Source organism: Cibotium barometz, chromosome 12 (genome assembly GCF_041138505.1).
Source record: "Cibotium barometz isolate CiBa-2024 chromosome 12, ASM4113850v1, whole genome shotgun sequence".
In the NCBI taxonomy this organism is placed as follows: Eukaryota; Viridiplantae; Streptophyta; class Polypodiopsida; order Cyatheales; family Cibotiaceae; genus Cibotium; species Cibotium barometz.
This window is the reverse complement of record NC_141057.1, coordinates 61,485,718-61,507,528: the sequence shown is the minus strand read 5'-3', so window position 1 is coordinate 61,507,528 and position 21,811 is coordinate 61,485,718. Positions and strand designations below refer to the sequence as shown.

The 21,811-nt window shown below is 41.0% G+C and overlaps 1 protein-coding gene across 3 annotated transcripts in view; it reads left to right on the top strand.

Moving 5' to 3' along the window:
• Nucleotides 1–20,277, top strand: part of LOC147633649 (uncharacterized) — a 61,528-nt gene extending 41,251 nt beyond the window's left edge. For 2 of the 3 annotated variants that reach the window (XM_086806801.1, XM_086806800.1), the window contains one exon: nt 19,548–20,277. In XM_086806801.1, the coding sequence (XP_086662927.1) occupies nt 19,548–19,859 (312 nt within the window). In that variant the 3' untranslated portion in view covers nt 19,860–20,277. Of the gene's footprint in view, nt 1–19,530 lie in introns of all 3 variants that reach the window. The other variant, XM_086806802.1, reaches the window with a different exon arrangement.
• Nucleotides 20,278–21,811: the final 1,534 nt, after the last annotated feature.

Below are 21,811 nucleotides of genomic sequence, written 5' to 3'. Positions count from 1 at the left end.
GGAATAAGAAAAGCTAGTTAATGAATGAAGAGGTTAGTGGTGTATTGGGAATTCCTAATGGGATAGGAGGTGTGGTTTTTTTGCGAATGATTGCATTTTTATATTTATGTGTCTCTTTTTTTTTTTTTTTGGTTCGATTTGTTTTTGACAATCATCGGTAAGGTTACATTTGATTTTTGTTAGTGGGGACACTAAGAGATGTTAATAATGGGAGAGAAGAGAGAAGGATCCGGAGGAACGTAGACTTAATCATCAAAACGAGATGGTGATTCTCAGTTCCTCATTTGATTCATTGAAGCGACATTCATCATTTGAAGTATTTGGCTTTTGATGATGTCCCTTTGTGTGGTAGGATTCTTGTCAAATGTTGTTGAGAAGGATTTGTTTCTGCCTTCTTTTGCCCATGTGTTTTTTATGTTTTTATGTATATTTAAGTGCTCTTATGAAGCTGATTTACATGAAGTATAAGAATTAAGTCATATAGACTCTTATTGAATTGCTTTGTGTTGAAGTAGCTACTTGTTGGTGAGGATTGAAAGAATTACGTCGACTTGCGAGGCCAATATAGATATCTTCACTAAGGATTGAAGATCATTGATTTGTGAAGATGGTGGCGTCCTTTGGAGAGGTTTGTAATTTGAAGGGAATTCTAGGCGATGGGTTGAACCATTGACTAGGCTATTGTCCACCATGGTCCCCCCATCCAGAGATGTACCTGGAAGTTGTTGATGGTGAGGCTTTAGTACAAATGTTCTCCTATGCACATAAGTATGGATATGTACTCATGGAGCAGCTGCTACATTAATTTAGCCAAAATAATAGTAAGCAAATGGCTATTGAAGATCAGTGGGAATGTGGTAATGCGTGATATGACTTAATCCGTGATGAGACTTAAATCGTGAAAGTGCAAGTGCTTAAGCTGTGAGACTGTATTTCTTGAGAAACCTGAACTCGTGAGATTGCAGGTTTTGACTGTGAAGTTGTAGGTTTTTACCTCGATGGGGTTTTGTTTTGTTTTGTTTTTATAAAAAATATATATATATTAATTTTTTTATTTTTTTAAATTTATAGTGATTTTATGAGACAACTAGGTCTTGACTTGCGAGCAACAAGTTCTTGTGCACTTCTTTCTCTCTTCTAGAGGAGTGACAAGAGTATTATTATTTTGTTCTTAATGCACTCATACATCTCTGTTGCAGACGTGGGTATTGATTCTTGAATTTGTTGCTCAACTGTTGTTGAGGTAGTAGGGAAGACTGTTGATTGTTTGCTTGAACAGACAAGCTCTTGTGTTGGTGTTGAATGCACGAGAGTGGTTGAGTGATTTGCTTGTCGTTACTTTGGCCTCCATTCTTGTCGAACTTTGAGTGAAGTTGTTGGGGTTGAAGTCGGTGGTGAGGTTTTCTTCACATTGTTCGATTTTGGCAACCATATGATGGAATTATCATCATAGTATCCTTGTTGTTGAAGCACAGGCACAGGCACAGGTACCATCTTTTGATGAACATTGTAAACTGATGGCTGATGTGCTTGGTGCTGAGGCTTTCTTTTTTGTGCAAGCTTAGGGGACTTTGTGATGCGCTTGGGGACCCAAGCTTTTGTATTTCTTTTGTAGTATCCTTGTGCGTGCATCAGTGTTTTTGGTACCCACACTTCATGACTTGGTGGAGATTTTTGAGAAACTCGTAAAGGGTTTTGTGGACTGTGTTGTGGAGTACTTTTTTTTTTTTCTGTGACCTTTGAGTGCTACGTTGAGCAAGAGATTTTGACTATCGAGGCACCCAAATTTGATTGGCACCTTCATAGTAGCCTTGAGCTATAAGTAGCTGTTTTTCCACCCATATTTTGATACTATTAAGATATCGTGATTGTGGTAGTCTTGGTGGAGTTTACTTTTAGGTTGATGTGGAAGATTTGGGCCCCTCCTTGACCTTGGTTGGCGCTGAGGCTGTAAGTTTGAGACTCATGGGCATTGTTGATGATGATGAGGTTAGAGTCTCTTGTGGAGTGGTTGTCGATGACGAGGCCTTTGAGCATGTGGTTGTCTCCTTTGGTGAGGTTTGTCGATGAAGATGCATAGGCTCCGGAGTCTTTTCTTTGAGTTCCTTGGGAGAGAGAGATGGTTTGGCTGTGGGAACTTCTTCAGGAATAGTTATTGATTGTGAGGTTTTGGCATCGAACTTCATAGGTGAGGATGGGGTTGAAGGAGTAGAGGCTTTGTCGGAGTCGTTTGTTGACGCAGATGGTAGGTCATTGTGTAGAGGGGCTTTTGTGGAAGAGGCTTATATCCTTTTGCGTTCAGCATCATAGAAATCCATTAAAGTTGGATCCTCTTCCTTGCAGTATGGTATTGTCAACTTTTTGTCGTTGACCATTACGATGACTCTATCGCTAGCAAAACACAGTGGTGCTCGGGCAGCAACAGTCCATTTATGCCCCAAGATTAAATCTGTTTCCAACACATAATCAACCACAAAAAAACTTGCAAGTGAGGGGGTTAGATTCAATATATATTGTATGTTCAAAGTACCCTAAATATGGCATGTTCAAGTCTTGTGTAAAGGTAATCTTTTCAGGATGTGCCGTGAGTGTTGGTAGACGTAGTAAATCCCATAGCTCGAGGGTCATGAGACTGTGTTCTCGTGTTGGATAAAGCTGTGCTTGAGCTGTAGTGATTTTATTTGAAATTTCCAATCCCCTAGGGATCTTTCCAGTAAGATATGTTGGTAGTTCCAGCTCTTGCAAGGTTTCTTCCTCTCGTAATAGCAATTGTACATTGCCTGCAAGAGTGTTCAAGGCGACTATTTGCATGGATTCATCTAGTAAATACAACGATTCACTTATCCAAGTTCCACTAAGTACGACATCATACTCAAGGGAATCTAAGATAATATGGAATGTAAATTCCATTCCATATCGCCATCGATTGTTTGAGTAGTGTATCTAAAGTAAGATATGTTGGTAGTTCGAGCTCTTGCAAGGTTTCTTTCTCTCGTAATAGCAATTGTACATTACCTGCAAGAGTGTTTAAGGCGAGTATTTGCATGGATTCATCTAGTAAATACAACGATTCACTTATCCAAGTTCCACTAAGTACAACATCATACTTAAGGGAATCTAGGATAACACGCCCATCGATTGTTTGAGTAGTGTATCTAAAGTAACCTGGAGCTTCAATGTTTTGTCCATTGGTTCCTTTTGCAAGACTATTGCTTGTAGGGATGACTTTAGGTTGTTCCAATGACATCTAAGTGTCTATTGTCACGATGTTATGACTAGCTCGAGGGCTAATCAATGCATGTTTGCGCTTAACATCATTGCCTTTAGGGAAATCCAACCATACCATGAGGGAATATTCCAAAGGAACCATGGGTGTTTCGGTTATTGTTTCGGCTTTAGATCCCGTTTTTGTTTCATACTCCCATTCACTTTCATGAGGTTTGTTTGGAAACTTGCAAATCCTGACAATCCTATTTTATGGAGTTCTTTATGTCTTGGTATAACTCAGGTTGAGCCCTTAAAGGTGCAAGTGTTGATGTGATGTTGGCTTTATTATGAGAGAAGAGCATTCCTCCGAATGAGGTTTTGAGACACTGTTTTAATCTTGGAAGGGAATTATCGAATTCTTCACGTGCTTTCTTAAGCGTATAGTTCGTACAATCTGTTCCAAATGACTCTTTTATAGAGAGTATGTCTTCCTCTTGAAATGGGAAGCGGTACTCCTCTAGGCTTTGTATTTTGGTGGTTGTTATAGGATTGGCATTATGAGGCTCAATCACAACCGGTGACTTTGTAAGACATTTAACCAAGCTAAGCATGCTCTCCTGAGCTTGCTTTTTGCATTCCGCATATGTCATATGATCATTATTATCCATTTTGGGTGGTTGGGTGGGTTCTAGGTTCTTGATTGGTCTATGTGGTGCACTGAGCGAAGAGTAAGAACTTGTTTCATCCTCACTTAGTGATATACTAAAACTTGTGTTATTCTCTGACTTTCTTTGGTTTGTCAGTTTTTCATTATGTTTACCCATGCGACGAGATCGAATTTTCTTTTGGGTTTTTGTATTCTGTGTCGCACATATGGGTGTTGTGGTGTCTTTTGATGTGGATGCCTCTACATCTTGTATAGCTTTTGGCTCTTTTGTATTTATGTCCTGTATAGGCTTCTTTTCCGTGTCTTTTAATTCGACCTTGGTTTCGATAGTTTGTTGTCTCTTGTCTTTGTTGGGTTTAAAAGGTTTTGCTTTCGCTTTTGGGTTTTGTTTTAAAGCATGATCTTCTACCCATGTTGAGGTGTTGTCTTTTACATTCTTTTTATTTGTTTCTCATGCCTTGGCTTGTAAACGTGTAAGCACATTGAAGGGTACTGGGGCAAATTTTTCGTTTTGTACACTTAAGATGTTAAGAGTTGTATTTTGCGAGACAAGTTGCATTGAAGCAACTCATCTTGGACAATCTTGGAACATGTGATCAATGCCACATCTTTCACACATTGGTCGCAAGGTGTCAGAGACTATGGGCATGGAAGTATTTCAAACTGTGCAGTCTGCCACCTTGTGAGGTCCACGACAATAGAAACACTGAAGTGTCCGATTAACTGCTTCCTGAGCAGTTGCTACCCTTTGGACTGTTTCAGTTTGGTACACGGGAGATGGAGGTTTTAAGTCCATTGTGAATGAAGCGGGACACTTTTTAGTATCATGGTCAAAGGTTTTACAATATATGCAGTATAGAAGAACAGGTGCCTTGTATGCACAATGAGGATTAGGATGGTCGTAGTGATTGCACTCAACACAAGGCATTTTGTTCTTCACTTTTAGGGGCATTAAGGATGTCTTGTTTTGAAGGTTTTCATCCTCTCTTAGAGATGTACGTTGTAAGGTTTTAAGCAAGGCTGCATAAAATTTTGGAAATGTCAATTCTGAGATCGATCTTTATTTTGCCATTGCTTCACTTGGTTTAGATGAGGAACACTTCGTAGCATGATCATCTTCTAGCATGTTGTCATCTAAACGTATTGCTTCTTTTCAACATTGATCGAATGTTTCCGGATTGGTTACAATGATTAAGTTGTGTAAGCTGTTATTCTTTAAGTCCATCATAAAACATCTCTTCAATTGAACATTGTTTAATTTTTCCCATGACTCACAACGTGAGTCCAAGAGTTTTATCCGAAGGATAAAATCTCTAATGGATTCATTTGGTTGGCATTCAATTGAATAGAGTTCTGTTACTGCACTCCACCAATCACCTTGTCTAGAAAAGCCATGTATAAAGGCTGATTTCAAGGTTTTGAAGTTGGTCTTGATTGCCGGCATCATAGTTGGGATTTCCAAAGGCTTCACATCTTCGTTCAAACATTTGCATAAATTGAACAGGGTCTGTTGTTCTGTCGTATTTGCCCATAATTTTGAAAATTTGTACGGCGATATTTCTGTATGAATCACTGAGGCCGTATGTGAGTGCTCTTGTTGGAATACTCACTGAGTCCTTGGGCCACCCCCCTTCCTAGACTAGTCAGTATGTCCAGGGTGTGGGCATCCAGGAAAGAGTTGGTACTTATAGGATTTGTGGGAATGTTAGGTAGGGACTAAAGCCCGGTGGGATGGAAGTGATAGGGGATGTAAATCCTGATGACGCGCTTGTTATAGGCATGGCCAATGGTATTGGGAGGTGAATTTGTGGCATAGATCTCAATGGCTCAAAGATGTCAGCCATTGGGTTCAGTCCTTGTGTGATCCCGGGAAATCCCTCTATCGTGGCCATGTTAGAGTGCCTAAATACTCCTTAATGAGCAAACACAATTTTTTTTTGCTTTTTATATTCTCCCAAAGTCTGTTTACAGCCTCAAGAGGCTTGGCGTACTCTTCGTTGGATCAAACGGGTGTCTGTTCGTCCTAATTAGCTTAGTTTTTTTTTGCTTTTTATATTCTCCCACAGTCTGTTACAGCCTCAAGAGGCTTGGCGTACTCTTCGTTGGATCGAACGGGTGTCCGTTCGTCCTAAATAGCTTAGGCGCTGTACGCACGTGAACGATCTCGTAGAGATAATTTTTCGGAAAAAGCGTATGCTAGTAACTTCCCAGATGGAAGAGGAGGTTCTAAAACCTATTTTCCATCACTGTCGCAAGACGAAAATTTTTTTCCTTGTTTCGCAGCACGTTTTTGAGAGTGTTTGAAAAACTCTGTATGAGAGAGTTGTAGTATTTTTGGAGTACTACAACTTTGTTTCCTGAGTTGTCCGTGATTTTGTCGTTTACACCTTCAAAAAGTAGTCTGAATATAGCTCGTTGTTGTTTTCGTGTTGTTTTTTGTGATTTTTCGTGGTTTTTGGGTTGTTGTTTTTCCCTCGATGTTGGTCCGAAACCAAAATGGTCGATTTTAACTTCGGACGACTAAGTCGAAAGTTGAAGAGCTCGATGTCAGCTTTCTGATGAGCCCTAGAGCGTCTTCATTGGATATACAGTTTAGGAGATACGGTTCTCCAAACAGGGGTGTTTTCCAAAGTCTTTTTTTTTTTGGCGACGGACCCCTTTTCACGTCGACAGATTTTACGAGTTTTATAAATTTTGTTTTTTTTTTCCGTATGAACTCTAGTTTCATGAAATTGTAGAAAATGGTTTATGTCGTGCTTCACGGAATATTAAATTCATTTTTTTTTCACGCCGACGTGGAAAAATTTTCACGTTGTGAAACTTTAAATTTTCACGTCGTGAATTGGACTTCACGAAATATGAAATTCGATTTAAAAAAAAACGCTGTAAAACTTTTGGGCGTGAAAAAATTTTCACGTCGTGAACTAGACTTCACGGAATATTAAATTCGATATTATTATTATTATTATTTTAATGCCGTGAAACTTTTGGGCGTGAAAAAATTATCACGTTGTGAAACTTAAAATTTTCACACCGTGAACTGGACTTCATAGATTATTAAATTTGATTTTTTTTTATACGCGCGGTTCTCGAAAACGTGAACCTTTTGGGCGTGAAAATTTTTTTCTTTTCACGTTGTGATTTTTTTTTTCAAAAAACACGGTGAAACTTTTGGGCGTGAAAAGTTTTCATGTCCTAAAACTTAAAATTTTTTTCACACTGTGAATTTGTTTTAAAAAACATTTTATACATACGGTTCTCGAAAACGTGAACCTTTCGGACGTGAAATTTTTTTCACGTCGTGATTTTGTTTAATTTTTTTAAAATTTACGCGTGGTTCCTGAAAATGTGAATCTTTTTCCTGAGGCCGTAAACCCTTAGGCCATGAAGTTGCAAAAAATGGTTCACGTCGTGAATCGAACTTCACAAAAATAGATATATATATATATATATATATATATATATATATATATATATATATATATATATATATATATATATATATATATATATATATATATTTGGCACGGTTCACGAGGGCTTTTTTCATGCTGTGATTTTTTTTTTGGCGGACGGTTCTTGAAAATGTGAACCTTTTGGGCGTGATTTTTTTTTTCACGCCGTGTTTTTTTTTTTTGGGAGTCTAGTGAGTCTAGTGGAAAATATGAATTTTCCTTTTTGGGGTGGAATATTTTTTGAATTTAAAATGAAAGAGATAAAGTGAGAATAAAAAAAGTCAACCTTTTAATGACACCTCTTACACCCTTCATAAATAATCTCCAAATGGACAATTTGATAAGTCATGAGTATCTACTCATTGAATGCATAGTTGTTAGGTACGATACCGTATGGTTCGTACGATACGATACCGTACGGAAAAATACGGTACGATATAATTTTTTTTTCTTATCGTACGATAAAATATGGTGTTTTAAAAAAATACTTATAAACTTAGGTATTTCTAAGTCCAGGTATGGAGTATTTTAGAAAGGAGGGAAGCATTATAGTACAAAGGAAGCTCAAACAGCCATAGATAAGCAAAAAAAAAAGACCATTACCTCTCAAAAAAATTAATTTTTTTTGAAAAAAAATTGATTTTTGGGAGAAAAAAATTTCGAGATTTTTTTTTGAAAAACCCGTACAAGTACATACGTTATCGTGCCGTACGGTATTTCGTACGATAAGCCATCGTACGCCGTACGGAAACAACCTTGATTGAATTCTCATTAGCTTTGAGAGTTATGTAAAAAAGTGATTAAGAATTAATCTAAGATTAATCTTTTTACTAATCTTTTCCTTTTTTACACTAATCAAAGACTCTAATTAACCACTAATCTCTAAATTCACACAATTGAGCACATCATTGGATAGAGCAAGAGAATGCTAATCTTTGTGCATCAACAATTATGTAAATTAATCTAAAATAAGAGATTAATTAGACTCTTAATTATGGTCTCCTCTCTTAAGGCAAAATTAAGCAAAGAGAATTAAATTTCTTCAATTGATGTGATTAGGTGTTTTGATGCATCTAGATACTCTCAAAACACTCAAAAACACCAATTTCGACTACTCATATGACCTCAATTAACACATTTTCTAAATTTTTTTGGCCTTTTGAATAAGATTAATCACCCTTAATGGCAAAAACCAATCCATTAAGAGAAATTAATCAAATTCAAGGGTTTTTTTAATGGTTTTAAGAATTTTTTTGAAAGATTAAGCTACTTCTAATGCTTGCTAACACTCTAATCCAAATAATTTCAACAACAAACACACAATTAAACTAAAATTAATGATCTTAGTTCTATGTTTAACACTAAAGAGAGCTAACATTCACTAAAAATTGCATTCTATTGCATTGTTTGATGTAATGGATGCAAACTAAGCCTAATACAAACTATGTGCAAGCCCTAAGAACATGAAAAACCACAAAAGCAACAACAAAAACAACAACAAAAACGACAAATTAATCTAAAAATTAAGCAAAAAGCATTCTTTTCAAAAAACAAAAAAGAGAGCTATTCTACATCAAATCTCACACAAATCACCATCAAATCTACATCTTTTTCATGGAAAACCATTAATAAAGATAATTGGCAATGGGTTATGCGTAGATTAGAGACAAAACGATGTGGAAAAAGTCAAGGGATGGCTCTCCGGCAGCGGCGCCAAAAATGTTATGGCTCATCTTAACCCTCTTTGAAACACATCCAAAAAGAGATTACCTGGTAAACCGCAACTGTCGTGAGGATCTTTCTAATTGCCGAGCTTGTAACTCTAAGCTCTACAACTCCTTGAGAAGCAATTCCACTGCGTCTCCCGCGAGCGTTGTCACACCGCCGTATTGTACTATGGGTACTCGTCCCTCCTCTCACCTCACTTCACTCACACACACTCACTAGCATGCATTAGGGAGAGAGATTAGCAAGAGGATTAACAAGAGCAAGACTCAATTGCACAATGGGAGAGTATGTTGTACTATGAGAGATATTCACTATGTACATGGCCATAAGTGTTCACATTTACTTAAACTATGGTTGGCCGGGCACTTTGAGCTCATAAGAGACCTAATGTAATTACAATGATTATTCTCATAATATATCTATGAAGTACATCACTTAGGACTTCATCCTTGCTGGCTACCACACGCTCTTGAGGCGAGAATTGCCATAAATATTCCGTCACATCATTACGAGCGCCCGTCCAGGTTGTAGTTTTGGACACTATTACTTTATATCTTGAATGTATGACCCTTTGTGTATCTACCGCGACTCTTTGATGTAAGATAATAGCGGTAGCTCTTGTTAATCCTAGAATTGGGTTAACAATCGCATTCATTTGTGGATATGATAACATAATTCGAATATCCAACTTTTGGAAACAGCGAAGTGAAATATCTTGTTAAATTGAATTTGAAGCAAAAATGGCGGCAGTTCAATATGAGAAAGTACTTTTACGTATTTCTGAAAACATCTAAAAAATCTTGTAAAGAGTTCGATTGTGGATTTCACAATCTCACAAGGTTGTATCATTATAAAAAAAGTAATATCATGTTTTAATTCTGATTTCTGAATGAGTAAATGTAGCTTAAGCAAGGTCATGAACTAGTCGCAAGATGGGTGGCAAGCTGCAAGATACCTTGTTGGGACACGGATAGCAGGTGTTGGAAAAGACTCCTTGAATAGCAAAAGTTTCCATTCAAGTGCAAGATCGAGGTATTGTACATGCCATTCAAATTTGGCCTCTCTATTGAGATATGTAAGTGCAAGTGGCACCATTTTGCTCTAGGACAAGATGTAAGGAGAGACAGATGGACATGTGGCTTCAAAATTTGAAAGAGGCAAGAACCGAGAACTTCCTAAATTTAAGTAGGCGAGGGTCCTCCTGCTCTCTCTTCTTTCTCCGCCACCCCCTCCCCCCTTCCCCTTTTTGCAAAGGCTATACAGTTAGCAAGCTCCAACTATGAAGAAACAATTAAGATGCATCAACTTAGTATCCTCAACATGGACCTGGATTGGTGTGCAAAAGAGGAAGCCTATGTGGGATGCAAGTTTTATGGACATTTTGATGCTTTGGATGCGTTGGAGTTATGTGGAGCCATGAAACTGTGCTTTTGGAGATGGAATTAACATGAGTACATGATAAAATTATGGGCATAAGCATGAGTTCATGCATTCTATTGTAAGTGGACCTTCACCTCAACTCTCTCTCTTGCAATCTATTTCCATTTGTAGAATCTAGATTGTGGTGGAGGCGTACCCTTGGCTAGAGGAGAAGAGGAGCCAAGGGAGAGTGTTTGCTTGAATCTGTCTATCCCTAAGTGCCTTGGAAAAGGGGATGGATGGAGGATTAGGTATGTCGGCGAGCATGTGGTGAAAGAGCCACACAACATTGTTTATGGGGATGCAGCATTGCATAGCAAATTTGGGGTCCTGTAGCCCAATTTATGGGAAAATTGAGTGGCCGAGCCATTCATGTGACTTGGGGGGCAGTTGCTTGGCTCTCCCAGTATGGTTTGCAGCTTTTTTATGAGGGTAGTGGTACAGATTCTGCTATTTTCATTTGTAGAGGTATAGCCCAGCATGGTTTATTGCAGGATGTTCCTCACTCTGATTATACACCCCCTAGACAAAGGATTGACATCAGTTGGGAGATTATTGCCAATATTACAGCATGGTACATCTGGAGAGCTAGATGCACGGAGGCTATTGAGGGTGTCCAGATTTTTGAGTCTGAGTGCATTAGTACTATATGGGGTGATATCATCCATACTCTTATGGCTACTTGGGCTCGCATTCAGGGGCCCTCTCGTTCTGCGCAGGCGAAGCGTGTGATATTTATGCGGGAATGGGACCATGGCATCTTCTTTTCCTTTAGTACCACAGGTCTTACATGGCATCATGATGCTCCTCAGTGGTTGAAATCACATTACATATTGGGGTGATTCTATTCTTTTCCGGCTTGTAGCTGTGATTGTTGTATGTTTTTCTCATACTTAATAGAAGTCTCTTTCTGAAAAAAAAAAAAGAGCCACACGGCATCGACATTGAGCAACACATTACAATTGGTTGGGAAAGCTTTGGCAAGTGATTGGCAGGGTTTGGCAATGGCTATGCATGACATTGGCAATGTATGTGACATATGTATGATGGTACATTGGTATTGGGACACTCTTGAATGAGTATTAGTTGCCGGATTGATCACTTGATGTGGTAGAGTGACTTTTGCATCAATTTTGGGGGAAACTATAGTGAAAATTGTACAGTTTCACTATGCGCAGCTGAACTGAAAAAGTTTGATTCAGTCAAAAACCATGAGGACTGAATTGAAAGTGATCATATAGCTTGAAAGCATGCTCCATAAGCTTCGAGTCAAGCTATCAAGCGTAGAAATCGGCGTTCGAATTCTTGACCAACTTGGCAATTTCCTACCACATGTGGATCTTGGACAGCATTGTATACCCTCAAAATTTTCAAGATTCAGGGTGGATAGAGCTTCTCAAATGCTTCTCAACAAGCCAAAGAACACAAGAATTGAATACAGTTTGAAGGGTCAAAGTGCATAGTTGACTTTTTCATAAAAATAAAAATAGGGAGTACTTACCCTTTGACTGAAATCAAACGCATCATAGTACTCCGCAAGAGCTTCACATCGAGCTATAGATCATTCTGATTGGATCACTTGTCAAAGATTTACAACCATTTTTCTATTTTCAGCTGTGCATCGCAAAAGTAAAAACTGAGAATGGTTACCCTTGGACTGAAGTGAAATGGCTTACATATTAGGAAAATAGAGATCATAAGCTTTATCAAATAAGAGAAATCTTGAATCCGACATTATTTTGATGTTCAACCATTTTCAGCTATGCCAAGGGGAAGACCCAAGAGGTTTTCAGAATTGTTACAAGACGCCAATGTGGAGCTTTGTCATGTGCATCACAGATGCCATGGACATGCTCAGGGCTAGATCCAGAAGAGGCAACCAGATAAAGAGCAGAACCAGACAGAGCCAGGGATTGGAGCACAAGTGGCCAGTTTGGATGTGGAGAAGATCCAGGGTACAGTCGGCTGAGTATAGGAGCTGCTGGCTGTACCAGAAAGCATGTCGGCTGACGTGGCAGCATCAGGTGCATCAAAGACCAAAGGCACATCCAGTCGGCTGGATTTAAGGGGTATTAATGAACATGTAACTGGCCGACCAGCAGTCGGCCAGTTCATCATTTATTCCAAGGCCTATAAAAGGGCCCCCTTGCTCATAGCATTACTCATTCCACCCACTAGGGGTGTGAGTCACTAGGGGTCCCTTAGGGGACAGAATCTAGGGTTAGCAACCTTTTTATGAAGGCAGCCCATGGCTGCAAAGATCTGTACCTTTTTTGCACATAGTATATACTGAAATTCCAGCACTTCTCACTCTCTCTCTCTACTCTCTCTCTACCTGCGTTTTCGCATCAGATGGTGCGTTTGCATCAGAAGGTTTTCAAGAGTGTTTAGGGCTGAAAGAAGACTACCCAGAGCTTCCGCACGTTACATTGGTATCAGAGCATCAGGCTCAGCCAAGCTAAACACTGATTCAGTCCCATATGATGGTGTACAGGTCCAAGGTACAGGAAAGTACACAGATTAGAAGCCCAAGGCAAGAACACAGATCGGGAAGAACTCCCAGGAGGTTTGTTGGTGGTGTTCCACAGTGCCAGATGGGGATGGCAGTTCCGTGAGCCAGATAGGTTCTAAGGGAACGGTCCCAAGGGAGGTTGATCCTCCAAGGGTGATGTGAGAGTGCCAGACGCAGTTCCAGGAACGAAGACCAAGACGGTGTTCAGAGTCAGGGCAGGAATGGATTGTGGACTAGAGGAAGACCAGATGCATAGATCTTCATCAGAGACAGAGTGGTTTGGAGAACAGATCGGATTTTCAGGGAAAAAGGTTTGCCAGGGATGGATGATGACAGAGGGACTTCGGAACAGGATTGGGATGATGACAGTCATCCAAGAGCAGGTTGGATTCCCGTCATCAAGTTTAGCAGAGGGGGATGTCATGTGCATCACAGATGCCATGGACATGCTCAGGGCTAGATCCAGAAGAGGCAACCAGATAAAGAGCAGAACCAGACAGAGCCAGGGATTGGAGCACAAGTGGCCAGTTTGGATGTGGAGAAGATCCAGGGTACAGTCGGCTGAGTATAGGAGCTGCTGGCTGTACCAGAAAGCATGTCGGCTGACGTGGCAGCATCAGGTGCATCAAAGACCAAAGGCACATCCAGTCGGCTGGATTTAAGGGGTATTAATGAACATGTAACTGGCCGACCAGCAGTCGGCCAGTTCATCATTTATTCCAAGGCCTATAAAAGGGCCCCCTTGCTCATAGCATTACTCATTCCACCCACTAGGGGTGTGAGTCACTAGGGGTCCCTTAGGGGACAGAATCTAGGGTTAGCAACCTTTTTATGAAGGCAGCCCATGGCTGCAAAGATCTGTACCTTTTTTGTACATAGTATATACTGAAATTCCAGCACTTCTCACTCTCTCTCTCTACTCTCTCTCTACCTGCGTTTTCGCATCAGATGGTGCGTTTGCATCAGAAGGTTTTCAAGAGTGTTTAGGGCTGAAAGAAGACTACCCAGAGCTTCCGCACGTTACAAGCTTGACAATATGGATGCAATTGATGAAGAGAATGTTGCTCAAGTGCATTTGGGTAATCGTAGTCACAATACTATGGATCAAATGTGTAATTCGCTTGCCCGGGGGACTAAGGACTTTTAGATACTTTTAGATACCATCAAATGCTTACTTAACATTTAAACATGACCATAGCCATTCATCCACATTCAGCTGATGCTGAAAAATATAAACTTTGCACAATGGGTACGACACTTGTACCGGAATGCTGCCCCCCCCCCCCCCTCGCTTGGGTAATTTTATTACCAAGGAGTGGACTCTTGCTAGATTATCGCAATACACATGTCATAATTATAATAGGGCCATCAATATAAATGCCCAAGCAATCCATGAGAAATCCAATATACATGTATAGATGCTAGAATACCCGCAAATCCATGCATACTCCAAGTCGGTACATATGCAGGAACAAAACAACAGGAGCAACCTTCAAATTAGCCGGAACCATGGGAGGAAATCATTACCAAATGCCTTCGTATGGACTCAAGACAAAGGGAAACATGTGAGTTATGATTTCACATGCATGGATGGCACTCGGAATGATAGAAGACCTTCTACAAGGATGTAGTTGGATAACACTAATGAAGAGAGGGATGAATTCAAATTGGTTAAGGACAAAGTAGTTCTCACCAAATTCAAAGAGGAGAGCAATTCCAATGAAGAATGGGTCAACAAAATGGACACATATTTTCAGCTCAATCCAAGGAGTAAAAGGGCTAAAGTCTATTTTGCCACTCTTCACCTTGAGGGATATGCTTACAGTTGGTGGAGACACATTTCTTCTCATGATTGTGAGGTTACTACTTTGGACAGCTTTTAAAGAAGAAATGAGGGAGACTCTTACGCACAACAATAAGGTCATTGTTGCTTGGAGCAACTTGATCAAGCCTTGTCTTTGATGGTATTCTTGGGCTTCGAGGGAGCGTTCTATGGTTATCCATCCTTGGGTGGCTGGATCTTTTATTTGCCTAGTGTTTCTCCCTCGCTTTGGAATCCATATCAGCTTGTGGTAAGAGGTTTGTTGTAGATTTGGTATACTGGCCTTTGGGATCCATATCTCTTTTGGTTGCTTTACCTTGGCTCTTGGAGTGGTATGGGGTACTAGTGGTGGAGTTGTTGGGGACTTTTGGTACCCATACCTGTTGAAGTTTGTTCTTGGGCAATGGTGGTGAAGTAGAAGCAGTAGGGATTGGTGATTCTTGGAGCATTTTTCGGTTCCTCCTTAGTTTTGGCTTGGGTTTCTCTGCCTTATGTCCGGCTTTTGGCTTGTTGGTCCTTGTTTGTGGTAGAGTTGGAAGGGTTGGGGTGGTTGTGCGAAGAGGCTTGGAGTTTCCAAACGATCGAACTTACGTGCTTGATCGGATCTGCTTATAATAGAGCGAGCAATTTCTTGATCTCCGAGGAGATGTGTCCTAGTTCTCCTTTTGCAACAAGAAGGATACTCCTGGTTTTTTGCTTTAATTTGAGAGTTGCAGTTCTTGTGGTCTAGTCGATGTTGCAGTCGTGCTTAGCAATCCATTCTCTTCCAAGGATGATTTTCTCCTACATAGTTCTTGCAGTAATGACAAACTAACTACCTTCCACAGGATAAGAATTGATGTTTTACAACACCTTGACACTCTTTATGCGGTTTGCTCTAAGGCCTTTGTGGGCTCGAGGACTGGCTTGCCTATCAAGATCCTTGTCTCATAAGACAGGAGGTTTCTTCTTGCTCCAATATCTAATAGAATGAGATTGACTATACTCTTTGTAGTGGCGGGGAAGTCCAAGTAAAGTCTTGTGGGCTTTGCATCTTTTTCCTCTGTCATCAATGTTAATGTTAGCCATGTGGACAGGTATAATACCTCTCTGCAATTCAGCTTTCTCCTCACAAGCTTTGGTTTCTTGTCGAGCCTGTTTCTTCCTTTTTATTTCTTTCTTTTTGGTGTCCTCGGCGCTTTTGGGCTCTTCGGCCTTCTTTGAGTTATGGCTCTTGACACTAGGCTCTATCTTGGCCAATGGATCTGGTAGGGATGCCCATAAAATTATCATTGAATTTTATGGCATCTAGGCAGCATTCTACCAATGTTCGATGTCTCTTGGCATACAACGCATCATGGAATTGCTTGCTCCTCAATTCGTCCAAGAATAAGGATATCTTTTGGCTAGGTTTCTCTCTTTTGTTCAAGTTCTTAAGGCGATGGATGCAATCTCTCACGGTTTCGTATTCAAGCTGCTTTATTTGGTATAGTTGGGTCACAAAGCTATCCCTTTTGGAGAATCCAGTTGTGAATGCTAGTTCCAAATCCTCCATGGTATCTTTCTGCGGTGAGTCCTCTAGCATTTGAAACCAAACCAAAGCATTGTTTTGTAGGGTCAATCCAAAAGCATCAATCTTGGTTCGAGGATCCACCACCCTTTCTGCGTTCAGACTTACTTAAAAGCTGCCGAGTGGTTGTAGGGATCTCTGCTCCCATCGAACTTTGAAATTAGCTTGGCTATGAGAGAAGGTCTGATTCTAGGATGGCTATGTTTTGCTTCCTCTGTCATTCCTCTTGTTGGTCTGACTACCATTGATACATTGTCAATGAGTCTTCTTGTTTTAGGAGTTATGTGAGCCCGGGTCCTTGTTTCGGTTGGTTCTGGTATTGGCTTGGGAGCCATAGTGGTTACATATCTCGGCTCAACTCTAGAAGGCATATGGGTAGAGGATGGTCACGTGTACCCATAAGCTGGTACTTCATAAGATGTTTCTCTCGATGGCTTGGGAGGCACAAAGCCTGCATGTGTCATGGGATACCCATATACCCGCACTCTGTGAGTTATTGGTATACTTGCAGATCTATGTTCGTGACTCTCCACTCTTGCAGTTTCCTGTTTTAAATAAGTAGATCTGATAGGCTTGACTGTAATTGCTGTTCTGGTTCTTTCTATAGGCATTGGTTCTTGCCTAATAGTTCTAGTTCCAATGGAAGCTAGATGTCCTTCCCTTACTGGATCTAAAGTAGAGGGAAGTCTTACCTTGGCTCTTGGTCCGTGCGTAAACTCTTTGGCATAGTAGAATGAGAATTCTCCTCTTGCTTGCAACGCTTCTTGGTCTAGAAGTTATTTCTTCTACTACAGCTGTCTCTTCTCTTAGCCTGGAAGTTCCATTTGAAAAGGCCAAAAAGGGTAATACTTACCACCTGTTCATACGCCACACCAACTCATCAGCAAACAACACACTCATGGTACACTGGGAGCGTCCCCGTCCAGTGTACTGGCACGACATAGCAGGCAAACACACGAGAATAGGTCATGCGAAAACAAGTTTATGCATGCAAACATAAATGCATGTGCACATGTAATGGACGAAATCTCATTTTCATGAAACTTGTACATGGATTTCTTGTCGGGCGCAAAAACTGGCACGACAGAAATGTGAAGTCCTGGTTTTCCTATGGAGTGACAGTCCCATAGGCAAAACATAAGTCCCGGCATGAGCCTTCCTATGGAGTGACAATCCCCTAGACAAGGTTAGCACAAATATCACAGTCCTGCCATGGAGTGACAGTCCCATGGATAAGACACAATCGTGGTCAGACACGGGTGGCAGCAAACAAGCTTCCGTCCATATGGCACAATGCTGGTCACACACGGGTGGCACAAAACTGGTTTCCGTCCATGTGACACCAAATGACTGACCCTTTCACATGGGACACTGGCGTGGCCAATTGTGAACATGGTACAAATCTGGCCGCTCTATGGAGTGACAATCCCATAAAAGTGGCTCCAGAAATGGAGAAGGACCAAATGGTGACACCTGCTCCAGTTCATACTCGGTTGTACGACCTTTTTGGAATTGTCCTTCTTGGGCACTGAATCTACAAGTTGATCATTTTAAGCTCCAATATCTTCTCTGGCCACTTGTGTACCACGTTCGAAAACCTAGGGTACATTTGATTTGGATTGGTACTAGCTTTTGTATTCATTGATGTATTGTTCCTAAATAAATTCCTCAGGGGCTTATTCCCCGCTCATTGCGTGTGTCCTGTGCAAAGTTCCCTAAGCCCTTCTCTCTCTCTCTCTCTCTCTCTCTCGCTCTCTCTATCTTCTCTCTCTATATTTCTATCTCTTGGATACATGGTGGAATCTGTCACACAGCACGTCCCGCTGGGCTTGTAGCGGTATCACAGCAGAATTTCTCTGAATCTTTCTTAGGGTGTGCCATGTCGAGAGTAGAGGGCAACCAAGGGCCTAATGAAGGGAACAATTTTGAGGCCGATCCAGGACTTTAGGATGGGAACCAGGGTCGTCGATCCATTACTCACGAGATCATGGCCATATCATCAAAAGAGCACCATGATTTTCAGCAATTCAAGCGTTTGCTTAGGGATGAAGAATTCGTTGCTTGGAGAGTCAAAAGGGAACAGGACAAAAGAAGGGCTCAAATGTTTGAAGATTTCATCAAAGATAGAGCCACCGATGAAGATTTCATCAAAGATAGAGCCACCGAAGCCGAAGGAGTTGAAGCTAGCAAAGCCCATCTTCGTGCCAAAGGAGTCACCATTGTGGAAGGATCTAGAGCCACCAGGTCTGCTTCTCGTGGAGGAGACAGGGAGGCTGTCCCTAGGCCTGCTCTCTCGGATGCAGCCTCTTCAGGACAAATAAGGGAAAGGAAGGCAAAGGAGAGGTATTCCTTCCTGAGGCCTGGGAAGCAGACTGTCATGAGAAAGTGTGAAATGCTAGCCAAAGGGTTGGATGTGGGGTCGAAGCCGTGCTGCCACCGCGCAAAGAAGGCGTGGGCTGTAAGCAATGCAATGGGGCTCAGCTACATGACTCGATTTGACGCCACTGGCGAGTCGAACTCAACCTAATAGTAGCCACACTCCAGAGGATGAATGTCTATGATCTTTGCAGGTCCACCAAGGATGCTACCCTGCAGAAGATCTTTGAGTTGTCTGCGGCAAAGACAGCGAGGGATGTAGAGGGGCACAAGGGGCAGCGGGAGGGAGGGGGGGGGGGGGTGGAGAAGAGGGCTGGGCGAGGCAAGGCGCATAGCAGGCGGGAAACAAAAAGGGGGAGCTCAAAGCTCGAGGGAGCAGCCCTTGGTCCACCTGTTGATTTGTGCGCATGTCGGGGTGGAGAAGCTCGCTCACAGCTTGTTGATCACATGTATGGCCTCATAATCCCAAATGGATGAGTGTAGCACCTTCTAGGAACAAAAATGATGGAGAGGTAAGAGTCCAGGCGAAGGTGACGATTTGCTTCAGGGAGGAGAGAGGAAGCCCATGACCATGCAAAGTAGGTGGCCAACAACTTGGTCCACATGTGGGTGTCCATGCTGCCAAGTCTCGGTGTGTCTTGTAACAATTGAGGTGGAATATAGCGAAGGATTACTGTCTCACTTGAAATCCATGGTTTTTATTGCATTTATTTACTGTATATTAGGTTAAATGTTTCCAGTTATTTTCTTATCTTGTAGCACTAAGGTTTGTGTGTGAGCTAACTCATCGACCAGGTCATTTTGTTTTCCAGATAAGTGTGAAGCCTGCTGTGGTGGCAGTCTTATTGGCATCCTTTTCAGGATTCGGCCTTGCAATGATTTGCAATGCACTTGCTATACAGTATAAGAAGTATAGGAGAAGAAGAGCTGCAGCTGAGCAAGCCCATGCTGCAAGGACATCAGAACAAGAGGCAGAAGTAGTGGATGGACAGCGACCAGAACCTCTACCCCATGAAGCAGCTTTTCACGATTTGCAAGATGTTGAGACTGGTTTCTTACAAGATAGTGCTGCTCCTAGTTATCCACTCCTACACGCTTCAGGAACTGGGAGAACACAACAGTAGTGCATTGAGACTGTACCTTTGAAGCCTTGTAACCACAGGGCAATCCATAATCATCACGTATAATGGCTTGTATAATAATTTGACTTGGCATACTGGACAATATAGATACAGGTACTGGTAGTAGTAGGGCAACAAGGAAACCGGTTTTACTGTTCTCTTTCCTCTGTATGTGATGAATGTCAACACTTTAATAATCTGTTTAGAAAATCCAACAAGAGATGCTCCTAACCCCCAAAAAAAACAGCTAATGGAGCCCTTCTCTTCCTCTTTCCTCTTCGTGACACAACCGCCTCCTACCCTCACCATCTTTCTTGTTTTTTTCTTCAACCTTCTGCTAGCTATTATGCTGCTTCCCTTCCCTTCTATGATGTTGACATCATGAAATGAAAAGCTGTTGGCTCGGTGTTTCAGGATGTAATCTGCCCCGGGATGCTACTCAACTTTTCTCTGCCTACATGACATAAGGTCTGCATCTATTGCCTTCAGAAAAAGGAGAATATATTGAAGCTGCAGTAGTGGGTACAAAGGACGTTAGGAAAAAAGTGGTCTGTGCTGCTAGAAGCAATAACCAATCATCAAGATGTGTCTCACCCATTTTGAGAGGGATGCACAATTGGTTTCAAGTGTAATGACTGAAACAAAATGCATCAACAACATTCATCTTTTGGTACTGTATACCATTAGACTCGGAGGAGACATTGTGTGGGGCACCTTGAGGTTGGGGACAGGACACACCCCCTATCTCCATCACCTTGCTATGGACTAAGACACTCATGTGGTACAAGAGTTCCAGCTTGCAGTGACATAATTGTTTTCTACAGGCAAGCAAGGTGAGCGCATGGTTTCTATTAAAGATCATCAGCTAGGTGCCAAAAATCCTTGTAAAATGTGAAAGCAAATCTACTTTTTTTTTTTCTTTAGATTCATACTAGAAAAAAAACAAACCACTCTTTCATGTCTTGGATTCAGTAAGCCTTTGTGGGGAGCCTGACTACTCATTTGAACTAAGAAAGGGGTGTCGTGAGAGCTTTGGGATGTTTTGTCACAATTGTGACAATTCTTTAATCATTGTAATCATTGCAAGGACACCAATGAAGGGTCACACCTTGTCATGTGGATCATCAAATAAGGACACATGAGTCATCACTAATCTCCTATTTCAGTCTTTAATTACTACAAATCATTGTAATCTTTGAAAAAAATACCAGTCAAGGGTCACATGGGTCATCTCTAAAGGAAACATCTCTTTAAAGAGAGAAACCTATTGATCAAGACATGTCCAAATTCATTCAATAGCCATACCCCTACACAAAGGGATGTGCCTCATTAGTCGTGCTCATAATATGAGTATAAATATCTAACTATACTTAATTAGGCTAGATAACCTTACAATCATATTAGAGCACTTAGGATGCGCCCTGTGAGATGCCCACAATTTGAAGGCCCACACATATAAACCCTAAAAATCAAGAAAAACCCTAGAATAAGCCATAGCCTTTGGTGTATGTAGGAGAAAGAATGGGGTAGCCAATTTTATTTAACTTTTGTCCAATGTCAACCACAGGCTGAAATAAAAAAACTAAAAAAGCTCTCCGAATAAGTATCCGTGATGTTTCTAATTATGTTCGGTGTTTCTTGATGGTCACGATTCCTCACTTGCATCCTTTCCTAGAATCTTTTTGGTGATTCGCACCTCTCAAAGATCCAAACGTCACCTTTCTTGGTGGTTGGCTTCCTCGAATTTTTAAAACAAACACAAAGGGATGATTTACACTATCTATTAAGGTCCCCTACTTTATGCCTTAATAGATAGGATTGACTTTATCAACCATATGTATATTCAAATAAATTATTTGATATGTATTAATTAAATATTACTGACGTGGTATTTAATTAATACAACTTTAGAAGATGAGTTTTTCCCACCCCACCCTACTCCTCCCTCTTCTCCT